At 59.2% G+C, this 20271-nt stretch overlaps 1 protein-coding gene across 14 annotated transcripts in view; it reads left to right on the plus strand.

The window, feature by feature from the left end:
- LOC105464059 (netrin G2) overlaps positions 1–16613 on the plus strand; it is an 84487-nt gene extending 67874 nt beyond the window's left edge. For 13 of the 14 annotated variants that reach the window (XM_024787440.2, XM_024787431.2, XM_024787435.2 and 10 more), the window contains 7 exons: positions 2633–2656; positions 3647–3793; positions 7704–7772; positions 9464–9565; positions 11143–11310; positions 12917–13051; positions 14394–16613. In XM_024787440.2, the coding sequence (XP_024643208.2) occupies positions 2633–2656; positions 3647–3793; positions 7704–7772; positions 9464–9565; positions 11143–11310; positions 12917–13051; positions 14394–14629 (881 nt within the window). In that variant the 3' untranslated portion in view covers positions 14630–16613. The remainder of the gene's footprint in view (positions 1–2632; positions 2657–3646; positions 3794–7703; positions 7773–9463; positions 9566–11142; positions 11311–12916; positions 13052–14393) is intronic. The other variant, XM_071078493.1, reaches the window with a different exon arrangement.
- Positions 16614–20271: the final 3658 nt, after the last annotated feature.

Raw genomic sequence — 20271 nt, forward strand, 5'->3', positions numbered from 1 at the left:
TTACAGATGCTGGCCGTTCTCAAGTGCGTGGTTGGTGCCCAAGGCCCTCCTGGGCACTTTGTGTATCTCGCTTCCACCGCACACAGCCCCATAGGGCGCAGTCCTTATTATGCTCCATTGTCCAGATGAGCAGACTGAGGCCCAGCGAACCTCGGGGTCCTCCCAGGTTTCACAGTGAGTTGCGTGCCAATGCCAGGGCTTAGGGCAGCTACTGGATCTGATGCCCACACCAGGCCTGGGCAGTGGGCTCCTGCACCCCATCTGGACGTCCTCCCTCGACGGGTGGAAGATTTATGTGACTTTAGGCTGATCAAAGCTGAGAGCCATGTGCAGAGGCCATGACAGGCATGTCACGCGTGTGCTGCAGCAGGCGGTGAGACAGGCCTTTGAAGGGGTGACTTGGCAGGCACCAAACAGCACTCTCAGGTCTTCAAAGGCACAAAGAGCGCTCCAGGGGCTGACAGCCCACTCCAGCCACTGCCTCCTCCCAGCTTGCCATCCCCATCTCTTTGTGGTCCAAACCCTTTCCTGAGGTCTCTCTTGAGTGGCCGTCACTCTCTCCCTGACTCACAAATTGGCTTCCCCTTTGTCTATCCTGAGGGCCTCTCTCCCTTCCCTCCTCTCTGCCTCCGTTCTCTCCATCATCATGCCCTCCTTTTTTTTTTTTTTTTTTTTTTTTTTTTTTTTTTATCTTAGAGATAGGTTTCTCACTCTGCTGCCCAGGCTGGAGTGCAGTGGCACAATCATGGCTCACTGTAACCTCAACCTCCTGGGCTTAAGCGATCCTCCACTTCAGCCTCCCAAGTAGCTGGGACCACAGGTGCATGCCACCAGGCCCGGGTAATTTTTGTGTTTTTTGTAGGGAAAAGGTTTTGCCATGTTGCCCAGGCTGGTCTCGAGATCCTGAGCTCTAGTAACCCTCCTGTCTTAGTCTCCCAAAGTGCTGGGATTACAGGCATGAGCCACCATGTCTGGCCATTTCTGACTTTTTTCTTCTTCCACTTGCCTCCTGCATCTGGAGGTTCTGCAAGGCCTCCCTCTGCCCGTCTCTGGCCACCTGAGACACTTAGCTGCAGGTCACACCTAGGAGGACCCACTGTCCCCACCCTCACCACCACCGGTCTAGCCAGCGATGGACAGACAGGCCTGTAGGGACTGTGCAGCTGGGGCTTCCTTATTTAGGGGAGACTCCTGGAGCTGGCCCCACCTCCTGCTTCCCTGGGAGTCCCTGGGAATTGCCTTTGAGGCCCCCAAGCCCCAGGAAGGAGGGGTTTCTTCTGATATTTGCAGGCGCTGCTGTCCTCAGCACCCGGGTCTCCTGCCTTCTCTGGGGCACCAACAGGAAACAGCCCAAGGAGACACAGAGGCTAATTTTGCCCTCACCCTGCCCCTGCTGTGACCCCTTCTCAGTAAGTGGCACCGACATACACAGGGCCAAGCTGCAAGTCTGGGGGTCACCTTGACTGGAGACCCTCCTCCCCCCACGTTCTTCCAACTTCCCTCCATCCCCCCAGGTCTCTCCCAATGCCACCCTCAGCCCTGCAGCAGCCCTCAAGCCCAATGTCTTCCCACCTCCTTACCCCTCTGCCCCCACCTGGCCAGCCCATCATCACCCCCCAGGGCCCAACTTAGAGGCCCCAGGACCTCCCTGTGCCCTGCCTGATGTCCCGCCTGTCCCCACAGAGCCTCACTTAGTCACCACCCAGTCCTGGTGGTGCTTACTGTGGCTGCACCCTGAGGTGTCCTCAGGGTCTAGCAGGTGCCTGCCCAGACACGGAGGTGGAGGAAGGAATGGGTGGGGATAGGCTCGTCCTCCCAGGCCCAGGAGAAGTCCATGAGCCACACGTCCCACTGCTGATCCCACAGCGTCCTTTCTTGGGAACACCGTGGAGAAAGCTGTGGCACCAGCTCCTTCCTTTTGCAACTGGGATGAATCTCACTCCAGGATTTCGAGGCCCCTGGTCACACCAGGATCATAGGCCTCCCCCATCCCCTGGACACACAAAGACACCCAGATTCAAGTCAGGCCTCGCCCACTCCCAGCTATATTTCTCCCCCAGCCACGTGTCCTCAGCTGTAGAATCAGGACCGTAAGGAAACTCCCTCATGGGGTTCTTATGAGGACGGCACAGTTCATGTAGGGGATGCTGACACCGTGCCTGGCACGTGGGACACACACCACCTGCGACGGCCGTTCCCGTGGGTTCTCAGCGAGTTTTCCAGCCACACTGCACTTCTTAGACAGGAACACTCCATACAATGTCCTTGTCCTGCACTGGAGGGCCCAAAAATCTAAAATAGGAGTGTGTATGAAGCTCCCAGTGGAGCGTTTGGCACCTGTCAGCATGTCCCCAAGGGCAAGTCACCGCTCTGAGATTCAGTGTCTCCATCTGCAAAATGGGCCAATAGTGGTTCCTCCCTCCCAGGGCTGCCGTGAGGATGGAACTGGATAATCCACCCCGGTCCCCACACCCTGCAGGTCATCATTGCTAGCAGCTGTGTGGTGCAGCAGGTGCTCTTGAGGGAGGAGCACCTCCAGGCCCTCCCCTGGCCTGCTGGCCCCTCTGCAGGAAGGCGACAGCCAGGCCTCTTCCCCTGGGGCAGCCAGCTTACGCCCCTCTCTCTCCCGCAGGTGCTGCTGCAGGTTCCTTTGGCAGTAAGTACACGCCCAGGGAGGGCGGCCAGGGCCCCTCTTTGCATGTCCTGGAAAAAGCAGGAGAGAAAAAAGGGGCTTCGGTGTCCCCTCTGGGACTTGGGCCTATTCACTCCGTCCTCTAATTACACCCCATCTGCTTCTCCACCTCTCCCCACTCCACCTCTCCCCTCCACATCATATGCCATGTGTCATGTGTCATTTTGCTGTGGCCTGCTGTCCAGCAAGTCTCAGGCTCTCCCAGGAGCTCCATCAGTGCTGCTTTGGAAAACGGGACAGGACCTTTTGCAGGTCCCTTGGCCCCGGGTGGGCTCCCTGCTCCTCCCGCCCGGGCCTCTTCTCTCACCTGGATCTGGGAGAGGAGTCTCTCCTGCCAGGCAAGAGTGGGGTGACCTTCCACCAGGGGTAGAATCCACCCCCCAGCCTGACCGTGTGGGCAGCCTCCCTCTGAGCAGCCTCTGTAGCCAGCTTGGCCCAGGGCTCTGCTCGTCCAGGTCAGCTCAGGTCCCAGGGGAGTTGGACCAAGGAGGGGCATCCGCAGGAGGTGGGGGTCCTGAGAGTTCCCCAGGAGGATGAGGGCGACATGGTGCCCGCAGATTATCAGTGAATGTCATCGAGACTGTCCCCAAACACTCACAGGGCGCCAGGCACAGTCTCTCATTTCAGCCTTGCAAACCCCTCCCCCGGGAGGTCGCCATCTGCTCCGAGAGGCAGCAGGAAAGGGCTGGCCAATGTCAAAGAGCCAGCCGGGAGCAGACCCCAAATCTCAGAAATGCTTCTGGGATGCACTGTCAGCCTCCACCAGGGCTCCGTGGGGCCCCACATCCCACCCACATTGTCCCTCCCGGACCCAGAGGGCCCCTGGCTGGGAAGCCAATGGGCCGAGAGGGCGCCAGGGACGCGGGCCTGCACAGCCGTCGTAAGTTACTTCTCTGTGGTGTCCCCACCCCAGCAACCCCCCCACCCTCTCTTGCTTTTCCCATCTCTCACCAGGCATCAGCAGGTCCCAGAAAGACCCCGACCCCAAAGGCCCTGTGGCCACTGCGGCCACCACAGCCATGACAGGGGCTCCCACTACTCCTGTCCCCTCCACGTCCACTGCCTGGGCCCCCACGGCTCCCAGCACCCCACAGCCCACAGGTGGGTGCCAGGGTACAGTGACCCCTGCCATCCCACCCTCTCCTGCTTCTAGCCTGTGTCCCCGCCTCTCTTGGGGTGGGAGGGTCGGCAGCCCTGTGCGGGAGAGCAGGGGCTTGGCTCTTAGAATAGAGACGCTGCCCGAGAGCTGGGAGGCCACAGGCCAAAGGGGCTTCCAGGTCACCTGGGTCAACCTGTTCCTGAGCCCAACCAGGGGATTCAGTGGTCAGTTCAGCTTCCGAAATCGTCTTCCTCCTGCCCTTCAAGCCATTGCTTAGAAGGTCTCCCAGACCAGTGTGGCCAGACAGCTGCAGGAACTGGGAGGAAAGGTGCTGGGGGCAGCAAGGCCATCCTGACATGCAGCCAAAGACCGGCCTTGTCTCCCAGTGGTGCTTCTGCCTCCACGGTTGCTGGAGCCCCGCCCACACCCTGCCCCCACCTGGCCCCCAGGGCCTCTCTGTCCTTAACCCCTCAGCAGCGCACCGGTGCGATGGATGGAGCAGGGTTAGCCCAGAAAGCAAACGTCTCTGATTAGCAGGCCAGAGGGAGCCTCTGGAGTTGGGTTTGGCTGCTGGGAATGTGGGGGCTGCGTGTGTAGCGCAAGGCCAGGCCAGGGCCAGACGTCCTGCCCCCTCAGGGGTCTGCCACAGACAAGCATGGAAACCTGATTCTCACTCCCCTCCGAAGGAGGGATTCGCATACATTCAAGGCTGGGGGTGCTGGGGTGGGCCTCTGCTCTCACCTGGACTCACCTTGGGAGTGTCCCTGGACTCTGCGCACTGCAGGTGCCAGGGGTCTGAAAGGATTTTTCCTTCCCAGAGGGCTCCAGGAAGACAATGACCAAGGGGAATTCTTCCTGGTCCCAGCCGGGGAGGGGTGCTTCAATAACCTGCCATATCCTGTCCCCCACCTCCCTGCAGGGAGGACCTGGTGGGGACTCCTGACCCCTTGGGTAGTGCCCTGGCCCTCCCTCTCTCTGATCCAAGAGGACCTGCCCCACTGCTCCTTCCCCCTGGAGGGGTGGCATTTCTGAAGGGCAGAGTCCCCTCCGTCAGCTCCTGCCTTGGCCTGTTGCTGCATGGGCACTTAGGCTCCCCGGGGGGGGCAAATGCTGAGAGAAAGACCTCCTCCTTCCTAGGCCATCCGGAGCGGCTCCCCTGGGGGCAGCACATCCCACTTCTCTCTGCACGAGGCATTTACAGGAGGCAGGGGTAGCCAAAAGATTGGAGGATTTCAGGGAAGCCTCCTGGCCCAGGAATCCTCCTTGGGGTGGAGGACGTGGGTCACTCTGAGAATTCTGGACTTCAGACATAGGTTGGCCCAGCCACAGGGGAGCTGTGCTTGGCTACTGAGCCTGTGGTGGGCAGACAGAAGCAAAAACAGTGGTGGTGGGTGCTGTGCCTGCCTCCAAACAGTGGTCTGGCTGGGAGGCCAGATACTCTCCATATCACATGTGCAAGTGTACACACGCACACACGCATGCATGCACACACACGTACACACACACACATGCATGCACACACACGTACACACACACATGCATGCACACACACGTACACAAACACACACGCACACACAGAGGAACCTTGAATCCATTTGCGGAGCTGCTTCTGACTTGGTGCCAGGGCAGCCGTGGGAGGCTGGGCAGATTGTGCAAAGTTGGGAATTAAAGAGGAAAAGTCAGAGGCCGGAGTGGTACATGTGGGGGAGGCAAGGATCCCCAGGATCCCCTCGGGGAGCAGAAGGCATACCCTCCCTCTCGGCAAGACAGTGTTGCTCTACACCCTCAGCCCCGTGTCAAGAAGCAGGACATTATGGGAGGAGGTGGCTTCAATGTGACAGTCAGTGGCCCCCACAGCCCACATCTAGGGGCTCCTCCCTCCTCTTCAGCAACCGAAGCCCCTGTCCAGAGCCCCCATTAATAAAAACGATCATTGCAGTTGCTGAGGGTGAGTTCTCCCGGGCTAAAGGCTGTGCTCCTATCATCGTATCATTATATTCTGGGGTCACAGCTCTGTGAGATGGAGGCTGTTATTTTCCTAGTCCCACAGGTGAAGGGAATCGAGGCTTAGGAAGACGCAGCTGGATTTTATGATCTGTAAATTATACCTGAATCAAACTGTTTCAGAAGAAAAAAAAAAAGAGGCAGCTGCCCGATGTCCCGGGATTATGGAGAGGCACAGGCAGGATTTGAACTCAGGGTGCGCCAACTCAGCCACCCAAAGCTGTTACCCTGAGGCCTCCAGGGGCTATGCTATCTTTATTTATTTATTTATTTATTTATTTATTTATTTATTTTGAGATGGAGCTTCGCTCTTGTCGCCGAGGCTGGAGTGCAATGGTGCGACCTCAGCTCACCACAACCTCCGCCTCCCGGGTTCAAGCAATTCTCCTGCCTCAGCCTCCCAAGTAACTGGGATTATAGGCACCCGTCACCGGGTTCAGCTAATTGTTGTCTTTTTAGTAGAGACGGGGTTTCACCATGCTGGTCAGGCTGTTATCGAACTCCTGACCTCAACTGATCCACCCGCCTCAGCCTCCCAAAGTGCTGGGATTCCAGGCGTAAGCCACTGCGCCCGGCCAGGTAGTGCTATCTTTAAGGCCTGGCTTGCAGGGCTTCCCAGTTCCAAAGGAGCAGACCAGGCTTCCATGGGGACTTGCCACAGCACACAGGCCTTGGCGAGAACTTGCTTCCTGCACACCTGAGTTGTGCCCCTGGGCAGCCCAGCTAGGACTCTCTCCCTCCCGAAAACCCTGGTCCCTGAAAGATCCTGAATATCCCCGGACGCCTCTCAACAGGTGCTTTGGGCTCTTTGACCAGAGTCCAGCTGGGCCTCTGAACTCCTGGGCCAGATGTTTCTCCCGCCTGCCAATGTCAAGCTGTCTGGAGGACAGCGCTGGGGGCGGAAAACGCCGCTGGAGACACTAATCCTCTCCTGGGCTGGGCCACGGAGGGTGGAGGGAGACAGGCTCCGAAGCAAATGCCTTCAGGGCTGGCTTTCTCGTGGCTCTAATTAAGCCCTTGCCAATTTGGGCCTGGCGGCCTCATCTTCCCACTGAACATCGTATTAAAGTCAATTGATGTCCAAAGCTCTCCGCTCCCAGCTGGGAAGTCTTCCGCCCTTGTTAGCTGGTAGCTTTTCCTTTTCTTTCCCCACAGCCACCCTTGTGTATAATCCCTTCAAGAAGGAGAAAACAGCAGCCCTCCCCTGTCCCCCTGGGTTTGTCCTTGGAAATTTGGGCACAGGACAGTTCTTTGCCAGCCCTGCCTGCCTTCCTGGCTGGGGGTCCTGTTAGTCTAGGGGCTGAGCACTGTGGCATTTGGGGGCTGATTCATGCTGGGGTCCCTGGTGAAAATGGGCCCAGGCCAGGGGTCAGGGGTCAGGAAGGTAGAAGGGCGGTGATCAGGGAAGCAAGTCAGATGCTGGGGGAGGCTCCGGTCCCTGGATGGGGGCTGGACAGGAAGGAGGCCTTCCAGAATACTTCCGGACACATCTAAGATCTTGGCCGGAACACGTGCCCCACTTTGCAGCCATTAGAGACGTCAGCTCAGAGAGGTCTGGGCCCAGAGACGGGACCTGGCCTAGCTCTGTCCTTCAGTCAGAACGGGGATCACACAGGGAATGTAGAAGGGTCTCGCTGAAGCATATGCAGATTCTCAGGCATGAGGCCACCTCCCATCTATCTGGCTTTAAGTCTGTATGTGCCGTCCACAGACTGCAATAGTGTAGATGCTGCCTCTGTAGTAGATTTGGACCCAGTTCCTTTGGCCATTGTAGACAGAGCCTCTCCTGATAGTGCTGCTGCTTTAAGGGGCCTGTCGGGTGCGGGGCTGTGGTGCCTCAGTAAGTGCCCAGCTTCCCTCAGCACCACCCCCTCACATAACTTGGTTTCTTCTCTTCTTCCCCACAAGAGTGGACCAGGCCATCTACGGCTGCCCCGCTCTCAAGCAGGTGGTCCCAGGTGGCCGCCCGTGCAGAAGGTATGGGGGCAAGGCCTGTGATGGGCCTGAGACCCTGGGGAAGCGCCCTCTTAGACTCATAGGCCCCTCCCCCTGTAGTGGAAGTAGCAGGGGTGCATGGTGGGGACCTGGGGTCGGCGGGGGGTTGGTGGCGCAGCAACCGAGGGCACGGGTGTAGAATGTCGGTGCCTGGGAAGCTCTAGGGCATGGTGGTGAGGGAGTGGCCTGGTAGAGCAGGTCTACCAGCTCTGCCCCCAAACTTCACCTGCTTAGAGAAGTTCCATGTGGCACCGCCACGCCAAGCTCTTCCACCAGCACTCCCTCCGAGGGTTTCGGAGTCGAGTGGAGGTCCTGCCTCCCATGACAGGAACCCCCCTTTCCAGCTCCCCCTTGCTCACAGGACACCAGGGCAGTTGCTGGATCACAGAGCAAGTCAGAGGGAGCTTCCTGCAGGAGCGGGGGCCGTGAGACCTCAGAGGGTGGACTGTGGCGGGTGAAGGAAGAAGGTGGCATATTCCAGGCCGCAGGACCAGCCAGGGCAAAGGCTTGGCAGTGGGATGGTAGGGAGCCTGACAAAGTGGAAAATGTGTGGGTTAAAGGCGGGAGGGCGGGATCCTGGAAGACACTGACATCCTCCTGTTACATGGGAGGAGACGCACGGGCTCATCTGTAGCCGTAGACAGACACGCCAAGGAAACGTGCAGGCCTGCCTGACTCTCCAGAAGGGAAATGGTCCCTGGCCCCAGTTCACCAAGCCTGGGCTGGGAATTAGGGCCTGAGGTCTAGGGAACCGGTGAGCTGTTCTTCCAGCTCACCTGTTCAAATTCCCTCCAGCCCCAGCTCTGAGCAGCGAGCCGGGCTTTGAGCGCCCTCTACTGGCAGGAAGCTCTGGCGCTGGAAGCATATTTAGAGAGGGTCGGATGGTTGGTTCCTAGAAACCCGGAGGACCTGGGTCTGGTGTCCTCTCTGGTGATCGAGACAAAGCTGACGGGAGCCATCACTTCCCTGCCCTGGGCCCACCAGGCCGCCACAGACCCCCATGGGGAAGCCAAGGCAGTGACGCTTCCGGGACAGTGGCCTGCTCACGCACAGATAGGGCGCTGCGGCCCCGGTGGGATGCTGGGCAGGGCGTCGCTGTTCCTGGCTTGACAGCACTTGCGAGTGGGACTCCAGGGAGAGCGAAGGATTCACTTTGGCTGGAGCAGGAAGATTGTTTCAGAAAGGAAGGGAGATGCCAAAGTCCTTAAATGCCAGGTTTAGTCTCTGGGTTTGATGCTCCCGGAAGTTTGAAGAGGAGGTGGGGAGAGCAAGAGACAGGTGTGCAACACGCTATCAATCCGTCTAAAAGCCGTTCGGCTTCCAAGAAGGCCTTAGCAGGGCGCGGGGGGTGTCAGGGGTTACAGAAGTCATTTGGGGGAGTAATCCAGCCAGATGTGTCCATGGTCTCAGAGAGGGGACCAAGGGCAGGGCTGATTTGCGAGCTCGGGATGTGCTGTGTTTCCTTCAGGAAGGGGCCCCATCTCCCTGGGCTCTTCGAGGAGAGGGGCTGTGTGATTTGAGGCCAGAGGGGCCTCTCCCTCCCTCACTTCTGAGCAGGCGACAAGGCTGCCTGCCCTAGAGCTGGCCCAGGGCCGCTTGGAAGCCTTTGCTGGGCTCTTCCCTGGGCAGCGGGACCACGGCAGACGAAAGAACCTGTTTCTCATCTCTCCAAGCTGTGGGCACCCCTGCTGCTGCCCCTGCCCCTGCCAAGGGCTACAAACTTTTCCAGCTCAAGCCCAAATCTCCTCAAGTGATGCCTATTGAAGAATTCCAAGGTAAGAGGATGGGCCTGGGGCCCCATCAGCCCTCCCTGCCACCTGTTCCCCAACCGTCACTGGAAAAAGATGGTGCAGGACAAGACGGTGCAGGACAGCGGACAAATGCCTGGCTCAGAAAACCCTCCCGGAGTAGCTGGGCCAAGGTTAAACTGAGTCTCTCTTCCCTACAGGCCTCCCTCCCCAAGGGAGCTGGGAGCAGGTGTGAGTCAGAAGCCAACTTGGGCACAGTGGGCAGGCCACACAGCGGGCAGAGCAGATGCCAGAAATAGCCTGTCCTGGCTCCCCTGGGAGGTGTGGTCCAGGGGCTCGTCTTGGCTGAAGCAGAATCTGGGACACACGGGTCACCGATGCTGCTCTTTGGGACACTTAGAGGATGCCTCACCTCATTGTCTCTGGAGGGACAAAGTGAAGGGGGCAAATCCAGGTGGCCCACAGGTGGGAATGCCCACCATCTCTCATGGGCACAGGCTGCTTCTCCAGGGTCTCCCATGCCCTTGACCACTGGGTCAGTCCCTCCTTATCCCATCACAAAAGGGAAGCTGGGTCCTCTAGAGATACACAGATGGTGTTTCAAGAGGGTGGCCGGTGTCCTTCCTGGTTGAGGGGCAGCCACATTGGCTTTCTTGCTGGAGGGTGTGTGGGCGGGTGAATACTGTGTCCTTTCGTAGGAACATCAAGGGATGCCCCCCCATTCTTAGGGATGGTGACCTTCCTTACCAAATCCTCCACTGACATTGTGGGGTTCACCTCCAGTCCCTGAGAGCCTTGCCCCATGCTTGTCTGGTCCTCGGAGCGGAGCCGATTAGGCAGGGGTCAACCTGAGAACCACATAGGAGTGGGGTGCAGGAGGTGGCAGGACATGGTGGTGGTGGTCCTTGGTATGAAACCATGTGTTTCCAGGAGCAGCGAGTCACAAGCCGGGCCAGGGCCAGGGGGAGGCAAACAGGTTCCTGGGGCACCTGCTTTAAAGTGGCACTCACTCTTAGCATCCTGCAAAACAACCAAACTTGCAGAAAGCTCAGGCTAATAAGAAAGGGTCCAGCAGGTGGGCATTTTCCTCCCAACCATCTTCCAAAGCAGCATGGGCAGGAGCTCCTGGCCCATTGCATCTTGTCCAGCGTCCATCCATGCATTCATCCACCCGAGGACACCACAGGGAGCGCCGTGAACCCAGGCGCCGCCCTCCCCCAGTGCACAGCCAGGTGGCATGACCCCGCCCTCCTTGCATGAATCACTTTCTAATCACTCCAGCACGCGGGCATCCTTCAGTGAGCACTTGGCCCTGGTGCCCAGCCAGGCGTTAGCAGGTGCTGCCCACTGGCCCTCCCTGGTTCCCTGCCCACAGGGCCAGGTGGGAATCCCTGGGCTCAGCCTACTCAGGTTCTCCTCCGGGCTCAAAGCAGGGAGGCCTGTCTCTTCCTGAATCCGACAGAAGGGTTGGAGGCCTAGGGCACCATCTTTTCCAAAGGTGCCTTCCTCCCTGCATGACCTGGGGTGAGTCCTTCCTTGCCCTGTGCCTCAGTTTCCCTGAATTATCACTGATCATTGATATTTTTCCTACTTGGCCGCCCCAGACTGCGAATGCTACGGTCACTCCAACCGCTGCAGCTACATTGACTTCCTGAATGTGGTGACCTGCGTCAGCTGCAAACACAACACGCGAGGTCAGCACTGCCAGCACTGCCGGCTGGGCTACTACCGAAACGGCTCGGCAGAGCTGGATGATGAGAACGTCTGCATTGGTGAGAGGGCACGGACACGGCACAGGGAACTTGCTGGAATGCGTGCCCCCTCTGGGGCCCCCCGCATCAGAATCACCTGGGGAGGCTGTGGGAATTCTAACTCCAGGGCCCACTCCATCTCTAAGGACAGAAAGCTCCAGAAGCTACTCTATTAGTAACCTCCCCTTGCGGTTCTCTGGCAGGCACTGGAGTTGCAAAACTTACCAGTGGCCTTTCCCTCTCTGGGCAACTGGAGGGGACACTGACCCTTCCTGGTTCCAAAGAGCTGTGACTCTAGCAGGTGGCAGGCACTCAGTGGCAGAGGCCACTGAGCATCTGTCTGGGGCTGGTGTCGGTGGGGGAGACAGTCCCCCTCCATAGCTCCTTTCCAGAAGGGTGGAGGAACAGCCTATCCCTCCTCCTTGGGGGCCAGTTGGGGGCCAAAAGATGGCCTTGCTGCATACATTTGGGCAGGTGCCTTCCCCTCCCTGGGCCTCGGCTTCCTCATTCATCAAATCGGGAGGCAGATCAGATTAGTTTTCAGCTCTTTTTTTGTGGCTGAAGCTTTTCTTCAAACGCTTTACCAGCCGAGGTCCAGATATAAAGCTGCTCTTCACCCCCGGTGGGCACCCGGTCTGCTTTCTTCCAAGTTCTACTCAAGGACTGGCTTTGGGGTAGAGAAGGAAGTTCATCAGGGCCTTGGGCCTGGGCAAAGACCAAAGCCATGACTGCCAACCAAAACGCACCAGCCTGGAATAGTTGCCCCTGTCGTCAGTAGAGGCCAGGTCTCAGCCCCAGGGGCTGTCCCCCAACCCTGCCCAGCCAGGCCCCTTGGGACACCATCACCCATCCCCCACCCAGCAGGCGGCTCTGGCTGCGCAGAGGAGGGGCTCCTGCAAAGCTGGAGCTGTCGGTTTGAATTATGGCGGCAGCCTTCAGATAATTCCATCAACTCTAAGTGATCAAAGCCGCTGACGTCACAGGGGGCCAGCTGCAGGGACAGGGCAGGGCCTTTGGATCCAATTAGAGGCGCCCCCACCCTGGCACCGTCCTCCTCTCCCTGGCTCTCCCTGCCTCCACCCCCAGAGCCATCACTGAGCTGCAAGGTTTCTCAGGGTGGAGGATATTCGCCCCCTCCCACAAAGCAGAGCCCCAAGGAAACCAACTGGGCTCCCCCCCGGGAGCAGGAATAGGCTGTTCCTCCACTCCCCTGGAAAGGAGCTGTGGAGGAGGGCCACCCCCACAGCACAGCAGCCCCAGACATGCTCAGTGGCCTCCGCTGAGCTTCTGCCATCTGTCGGAGTCATAGCTCTTTGGAGATGGGAAGGGTCAGCGACCCCTCTAGTTGCCCAGAAAGGGGAAGGGGCTGACCTGGGTCACGCCAGAGCCAGGGCGGGGAAGGCGGGGCTGGGAGATTTTTGATCCCAGGGAAGGAAGCCGGAGTCTTCCCTCCAGGTCTGGACACCCCGGGCAGTCCCCACCCGCCGTCCAGCCGCGGGCTCACGTGGACCCAGTGTGGGGAGCATCCCCTAGGGAGTGCGGAGACCCGGCTGCGAGGCCGGGAGAGTGGGGGTCCGAGCAGACGGCGCCCACAGGTAGCCCTGACCACGTGCCCGTGTCCGTCCAGAGTGTAACTGCAACCAGATAGGCTCCGTGCACGACCGGTGCAACGAGACCGGCTTCTGCGAGTGCCGCGAGGGCGCGGCGGGCCCCAAGTGCGACGACTGCCTCCCCACGCACTACTGGCGCCAGGGCTGCTACCGTGAGTGCGCGCCGTTCCCCCGTGGGCGGAGCCTGCGGAAAGGTGGAGGGGCAGGACCGAGGCAGTGGGCGGGGCCTAGTAAGACCGGGCCGGGACGGTGGACGGGACCTAGCAAGACAGGACAGGGCCGGGGAAGTGGGCGGGGCCTCGTGGGACGGGGCAGGGGAGGTGGGCGGGCCTCACGAGACGGGGCAGGGGAGGTGGGCGGGCCTCACGAGACGGGGCAGGGGAGGTGGGCGGGCCTCACGAGACGGGGCTGGGGAGGTGGGCGGGCCTCACGAGACGGGGCTGGGGAGGTGGGCGGGCCTCACGAGACGGGGCAGGGGAGGTGGGCGGGCCTCACGAGACGGGGCTGGGGAGGTGGGCGGGCCTCACGAGACGGGGCTGGGGAGGTGGGCGGGCCTCACGAGACGGGGCTGGGGAGGTGGGCGGGCCTCACGAGACGGGGCTGGGGAGGTGGGCGGGCCTCACGAGACGGGGCTGGGGAGGTGGGCGGGCCTCACGAGACGGGGCGGGGGAGGTGGGCGGGCCTCACGAGACGGGGCGGGGGAGGTGGGCGGGCCTCACGAGACGGGGCGGGGGAGGTGGGCGGGCCTCACGAGACGGGGCGGGGGAGGTGGGCGGGCCTCACGAGACGGGGCGGGGGAGGTGGGCGGGGCCTCACGAGACGGGGCGGGGGAGGTGGGCGGGCCTCACGAGACGGGGCGGGGGAGGTGGGCGGGGCCTCACGAGACGAGGCAGGGTCCTGGAAGTTGGCGGCGGCCTGATGAGATGGGGCAGAGCTGGGGGCGGTGGGCGGGGCCTAGCGATACTGAGCGGGCAGGTGGGCGTGGACAGAATGCTGCTGGGGTCGGGGTCCGGGCCGAGGGGCGGGTCCAAGAAGAGCTCGGGGCGGGGCCTGATGCGATCTTGGGCATGGTGGTGCGTGGTGGGAACTACGAGAAAGACGCAGCTGGGGTTGGTTGAAAAGGGTTTTGCGGGGACAGAGGGAGGGAGGCTGTCCGAGTCGGCGTTAGCTGCAGGCAGAGGGTGGCAGGGTGCTCCAGGCGCATGGAACAGCACGTGCACAGCTCTAGAGACTGCAGGCGCGTCTGAAGAACCGCACCGAGGCCAGTGGGGCGGGGAGAGAAGGGCAGCGGTGGGAGGCAGCCGGGGGCCCGATCTCGCCCGGGCGCCGTTACCCTCCCAGCGGGACGTTTCACACCCAGCGCGCCCGGAGCCTCCTACACCCCCGGCCCAGACGGCGCCCCCAGAAGCTCGCACACCCCGCTTCGCAGGAGCTCGGAGGTGGGGCGGGAGGGACCGGGCCACGCCCCGTGCTGACCGCCCCCTCCGCCCTCAGCCAACGTGTGCGATGACGACCAGCTGCTGTGCCAGAACGGAGGCACCTGCCTGCAGAACCAGCGCTGCGCCTGCCCGCGCGGCTACACCGGCGTGCGCTGCGAGCAGCCCCGCTGCGACCCCGCCGACGATGACGGCGGCCTGGACTGCGACCACGCGCCCGGGGCCGCCCCGCGCCCCGCCACCCTGCTCGGCTGCCTGCTGCTGCTGGGGCTGGCCGCCCGCCTGAGCCGCTGAGCCCCGCCCGGGGGACGCTCCCTGCACCCGGGGGCCGGGGGTCCCGGGGCGGAGCCGGCGTCCGAGGCCGGGCGGCGAGAAGGGTGCGGCCCAAGCTGCTCCCAGGTGCTACTCAGCAGGGCCCCCCGCCCGGCCCACGCTCCCGCCCGCACTGCCCTCCCCCCCGCAGCAGGGGCGCCTAGGAACTCCGGTACCCGCACCTGCGATTTGGTTTCGTTTTTCTTTTGTATTATCTGCTGCCCAGTTCCTTTTTTGTCTTTCTCTTTTTTTTTTTTTTTTCGCTGGTGGTGAGCCAGAGGGTCGGGAGAAACGCTGCTCGCCCCACACCCCGTCCTGCCTCCCACCACACGTGCACACACGGGACTGTGGCCGACGACCCCTGGCCTGTGCCGGGTTCACGGGCGGCGGCGGACCCCGACCTCCAGTTGCCTACAATTCCAGACGCTAACTCGGTCCTGTTTTCTATTCTTTATTTTTCCTGCAACCCATCAGACCCCAGGCCTCACCGGAGGCCCGGTGACCAAGGAACTCACCGTCTGGGGGAGGAGGAGAGAAGGAAGGGGTGGGGGGCCTGGACATTTCGTTCTGTAGAGAACTATTTTTGTTCGTATTTACTGTCCCCTGTAGGGGGGACTGGGCGGGAGTGCCGGTCACCGCGGGGGCCGAGGGGCGAGAATCCGAGGAGTAAAGAGTTTGCTCACTGCTGCCTCCACGGCCTGTTTTCTTTCTGTGTTGGGGACGCTGGGCAGGTTTGCGGCTTAGTGAGGAACCCACAACAAAGCCTTAAAGAAACGGTTTCCCTATTGGGGCCACCATTTCCGTGTCCTCCTTACCTTCTCAAGATTAAGGAGGAGTGCTGGAGGGGACGGGCAGCTTGGGAGTGGTGAGAGGAAGCTTCTTGATTCAGGGTTCATCCCCTGGGACCTCTGCTTCAGAGGATCCAGCAGCTCTCCCAGCTCTGCTTGGTGTCTCCAGCCCTGGGGCCACACTTCCCCCTCGGTCCAGCCTCCTGTCCACCTAAGTTTATTTCAGAGCAGTGCCGGGGATCCGGTCCCGGTTGCTAACTGCTCCCACTGCTCCACCTGCAGGTGCTCCCAGCACTGACTTCTGCCACCACACCTGTTCTTTCCGGCTGCGAGGTTTAGACCTGGGTCCTTCCTTTGAGTCCCCAAAGCTAAGCTAAGACCAAGTGGAACAAACTTGGCCTTGGGGACAGCAGGAGAGTACAACGCAGAAAAAGAGGGGGAGGTATGACAGGACACTGCATAGGACTCACAGCGTCCCCAGCCCACATGCCAGCCCCTCCTGGCCTCCTCTGTTAGCTCCCACCCCCAGCACCCCGCTGACCCGGAAGTGCCTTCTGCCAGCCCCGGATCCTCCCACAGCTGACCCATCTCTACGCTCACCTTCTTCCTTATGCACAGAACCCCACTGCCTGGGACCCAAAGCACCCAGATAAAATAAAACACCTCTCTGGGGCTTCTTGTGGATAGGAGTGGCCAGGGGACACAGCTCTGAGCAGTGAGATGTAAGCAGGAGTGATGGGTGGGGCTTCCAGAAAGTTCCTTAAAAGTCATGCCTTCCTCCACACCCCACAAAGCCTCAGTTGTCCAAGTTTGTGGCTCTGTTTTTTCTCTCTCATCCCTCCCTCTGTTCTTCAGTCAGCAGGATGGGGAAGGAGCCTTCTTGAGATACTGAGCGTAAAAGTGTCACCCTCAGGACAGTGAAGGGTGGAGCTGGGGGTGGAAGTTGCAGCACCTGGGACACCTGCCCTGGCTGCAACCTCTGCACTGCTTTTATTTATCTACTTATTTTTTATAGAGTTGGGGTCTCACTATGTTGCCCAGGCTGGTCTCGAACTCCTAGGCTCAAGTGATCCTCCGGCCTTGGCCTTCCAAAGTGCTGGGATTACAGGTGTGAGCCACCGCACCACCTGCGTGTCTTACTGTATGAGAAAAAAAAATAAACGTTGATGTGATTAAAACACTAGAATTTGGGTTTTCTGTTCCATGCACACTTTCCAAGTTCTTGTGACCCTCCCTGATTGGCATATGGGCCCCCTGAGTCCTCTAAGGCCAGAGAGGCTGAAACCCACCCTTCCTTGGACGCAGTCCCCTGTGGTGACCCTCAAGTCACCAGGAAGAGGACTGTCCATGACTCAGGCTGAGGAGTCCACCTCTGTCCAGAACAGGACTGCCCCTCCCTTCCAGTGAGCACAGGGCAGCCGAGCAGAACTCACCCCAGAGAAAAGCAGCACTGGCCGCAGTCAGTAAACAGCAGGTGCTTCCTCCTAGTCATCAAGATGATAAAGTATCACCTAGAAGCAGAACTAGAGGCAGAACTTGAGACAGGGACAGCAGGGCCCAATCCCAGTGGCCAGCCCTGGTCCGATCCACTGGCCGCAGTCAGTAAACAGCAGGTGCTTCCTCCTAGTCATCAAGATGATAAAGTATCACCTAGAAGCAGAACTAGAGGCAGAACTTGAGACAGGGACAGCAGGGCCCAACCCCAGTGGCCAGCCCTGGTCCGATCCACCAGGCTGGGGACCCTGGAGCGTCAATGACATCCCAGCACTGTTCTTGTCTGGAGGCAAGTGGGTCACCCTCTGTCAGGCACCAGTGCCAGGCTGGCATGAGGGCTGCAGTAGAAGCCCCTGGTGCAGAAGGTGGGCAGCTGGGGGCTGTGAAGAGGCCCACACGGTGGTGCAGAGGGCATACCTCTTTATGTCACCCTGGATGTGTCCCCGAATACCCTTGAGGGGTCTGGGAGGCAGGGGCCTCTGTGGGCACCCACTCTGTCCTCCTTGACCTCTGTCAGCTGGGCCCGTTCTGTGTCAGCTCTTCTGGCACCGGCCTGTGCATCCAGGACCAGGGATGTGGAGCTCATTGTAAATCAGAGTGGCAGTCCCAGTCCCCAGGGACACACTCAGGCCCTGACCTCCCCAGAGGGTGGACGGAATGTTGCCAGTGGCCATTTGGAAAAACTCTGACATATTCCAGGCAGCAGGAGAAGGAGAAAACAAGGTCGGCGGAGCCAAAAGTCCTAGACCATTCTCTCTTAAAATGGCACACCCTTGTCCCCAGAGCTCATATTTTGACATCTGGTTCTGGGAGGTAAGGAGGAAAAGGCTCCCATTGTGCGGCTTGGATCATCATCACCGCACCCCCAGGCGCTGTGTTTGCATTACTGCATTAACCCTCACCTGCACCCGAGGGCAAGGTTTTCAACCTTGGCACCATTGACCTTGGGGGCTGGGTCATTCTCCATGGCAGGGGGTGGGGGGCTGCCCTGTGCACGTGGGATGTGCAGCCGCATCACTGGCTTCCATGTGGCACTTCGATGTGCCCTGTCCCCAGTTGTTGCAAGTGAAAGTGCCTCCAGTAATTGCCAAATTCCCTGTCCCCAGTTGTTGCAACTCAAAGTGCCTCCAGTAATTGCCAAATTGGGGGCAAAATCGTCCTAGATTGAGACTCACTGCCTCCGGAGGAAGGGATTGTCATGCCCATTTTACAGAGGGGTAAGTGGAGGCTGGGAGAGGCAAAGTCACTTGCCTGGGGTCACAGTTTCTAAGAAGCAGAGGCGAGAGTTGAACCCAGGGCTGCCTGATGCTGGAGTCCAGTGTTTCACCCCCAAGCCAGGCAGCCCTGCGCAGGCATCAGGCATCCACTCCCCTCCTGGGCGGCCGCAGCTGCCCCCCACCTCCATGCCTCCAGCTGCCTCCTTCCTTTGGCACCCAGAGCCAGGTCAGGCTGAGCAAGGAACCCTGGGGAGCCCAGCTTCATCTGAACGGCTCTGCTGTCAGGGGAAACACCTCCCCTCCCCCCGCCCTCTGCAGCAGTGTGGCCTGTCCCCTGCCCCCACCTACTCCCCTAAATAAGCAGAATTGCTTCGTCGGCGTTTCCTGCCCAGCCCATGCCTTACTGTTACGAGGCATTTATGGGAGCCTGGGGAGCATCCAGCAGCATCTCCCGGCAGACCTGGGCCCGCCTCCTTGTCCTCCTTGTCTCCCCAGAAGCCTGGTCCATCCTGGCGCATCCCAGCCAAAAGAGTTAAGGGAAAGGCACCAGGAAGAAAAACATTACTTATTTATTTTTCAGTTTAAATCACATGTCACAACTTGTAGGAAAGTTCGAAAATACAGAAAAGCAAAATCATAAAAATTTGTAAATTAAACTCACCCACAATTCTTTATCCAGAGCTAATAACTATTAATATTTTCTTTCTTTCTTTTTTTTTTTTTTTTTTTTTAGACAGAGTCTCGCTTTGTCGTCCTGGCTAGAGTGCAGTGGCACGATCTCAGTTCACTGCAACCTGCACCTCCTGGGCTCAAACCATCATCCCACCTCAGCCTCCGGAGCAGCTGGAACTACAGCCGCGCACCACCACACCCAGCTAATTTTTTGTATTTTTGGTAGAGATGGAGTTTCACTATGTTTTCCAGGCTGGTCTCGAATCCCTGGGCTCAAGCCATCCTCACTCCTCAGGCTTCCAAAGTGCTAGGATTACAGGTGTGAGCCACCACGCCCAGCATAACTGTTAATATTTTCTGACAGGTATTTCCAGTGTTTTTCTGTAAAATGAAACCCACACTCAGACATCGCCCCTCACCCCTGCATTTGCTAAGCCCTAGCACTGAGGCTGGACATGCCTTATTTCAAGGGTCTCTGCAGAGATGCTGAGAGTGGGATCAATTAATATAATATGGCCATCTTACAGCTCCACACACCAGGGCTCTGAAAGCATCCTGGCCAGCAACCTTAGCCACAAGCACCAAAACAAAACACCAGGTGATTTAAGAGGCAAAGGAGGTTATTTGAAGGATCACAGACCCCTCAGACACTTCAGGAGAGCAAGGTAAGAGTAGGGAAAGTGGGCTGCACGGTGGCTCACACCTGTAACCCCAGCACTTTGGGAGGCCAAGGCAGGCGGATCACTCCTGAGGTCAGGAGTTCAAGACCAGCCTGGCCAGCATGGCGAAACCTTGTCTCTACTAAAAATACAAAAATTAGCCAGGCATGGTGGTGGGCGCCTATAATCCCAGATACTTGGGAGGCTGAGGCAGGAGAATCCCTTGAACCTAGGAAGCGGAGGTTATAGTTAGCCAATATTGTACCACTGCACTCCAACCTGGGCGACAGAGCAAGATTCCGTCTCAAAAAAAAAAAAAAAGTAAAAATAAAAACCAGCTGGGTGTGGTAGCAGACGCCTATAGTCCCAACTACTCAGGAGTCTCAGGCAGGAGAATCCCTTGAACCCAGGAGATGGAGGTTGCAGTGAGGTGAGATCACGCCGCTGTACTCCAGCCCGGGCAACAGAGCAAGACTTCGTCTCAAAAAAAGCAAACAGCTGGGCACGGTGGCTAATGCCTATAATCCCAGCACTTTGGGAGGCTGAGGTGGGCGGATCACCTGAGATCGGGAGTTTGAGACCAGCCTGACCAACATAGAGAAACCCTGTCTCTACTACAAGTACAAAACTGGCCGGGTGTGGTGGCACATGCCTGTAATCCCAGTTACTCAGGAAACCGAAGCAGGAGAATCACTTGAACCTGGGAGGCGGAAGTTGCAGTGAGCTGAGATTGTGCCACTGCACTCCAGCCTAGGCAACAAGAGCAAAACTCTGTCTCAAAAACAAACCAACAA

The sequence above is a fragment of the Macaca nemestrina genome, chromosome 14 (genome assembly GCF_043159975.1).
Source record: "Macaca nemestrina isolate mMacNem1 chromosome 14, mMacNem.hap1, whole genome shotgun sequence".
NCBI classification, from domain to species: Eukaryota; Metazoa; Chordata; class Mammalia; order Primates; family Cercopithecidae; genus Macaca; species Macaca nemestrina.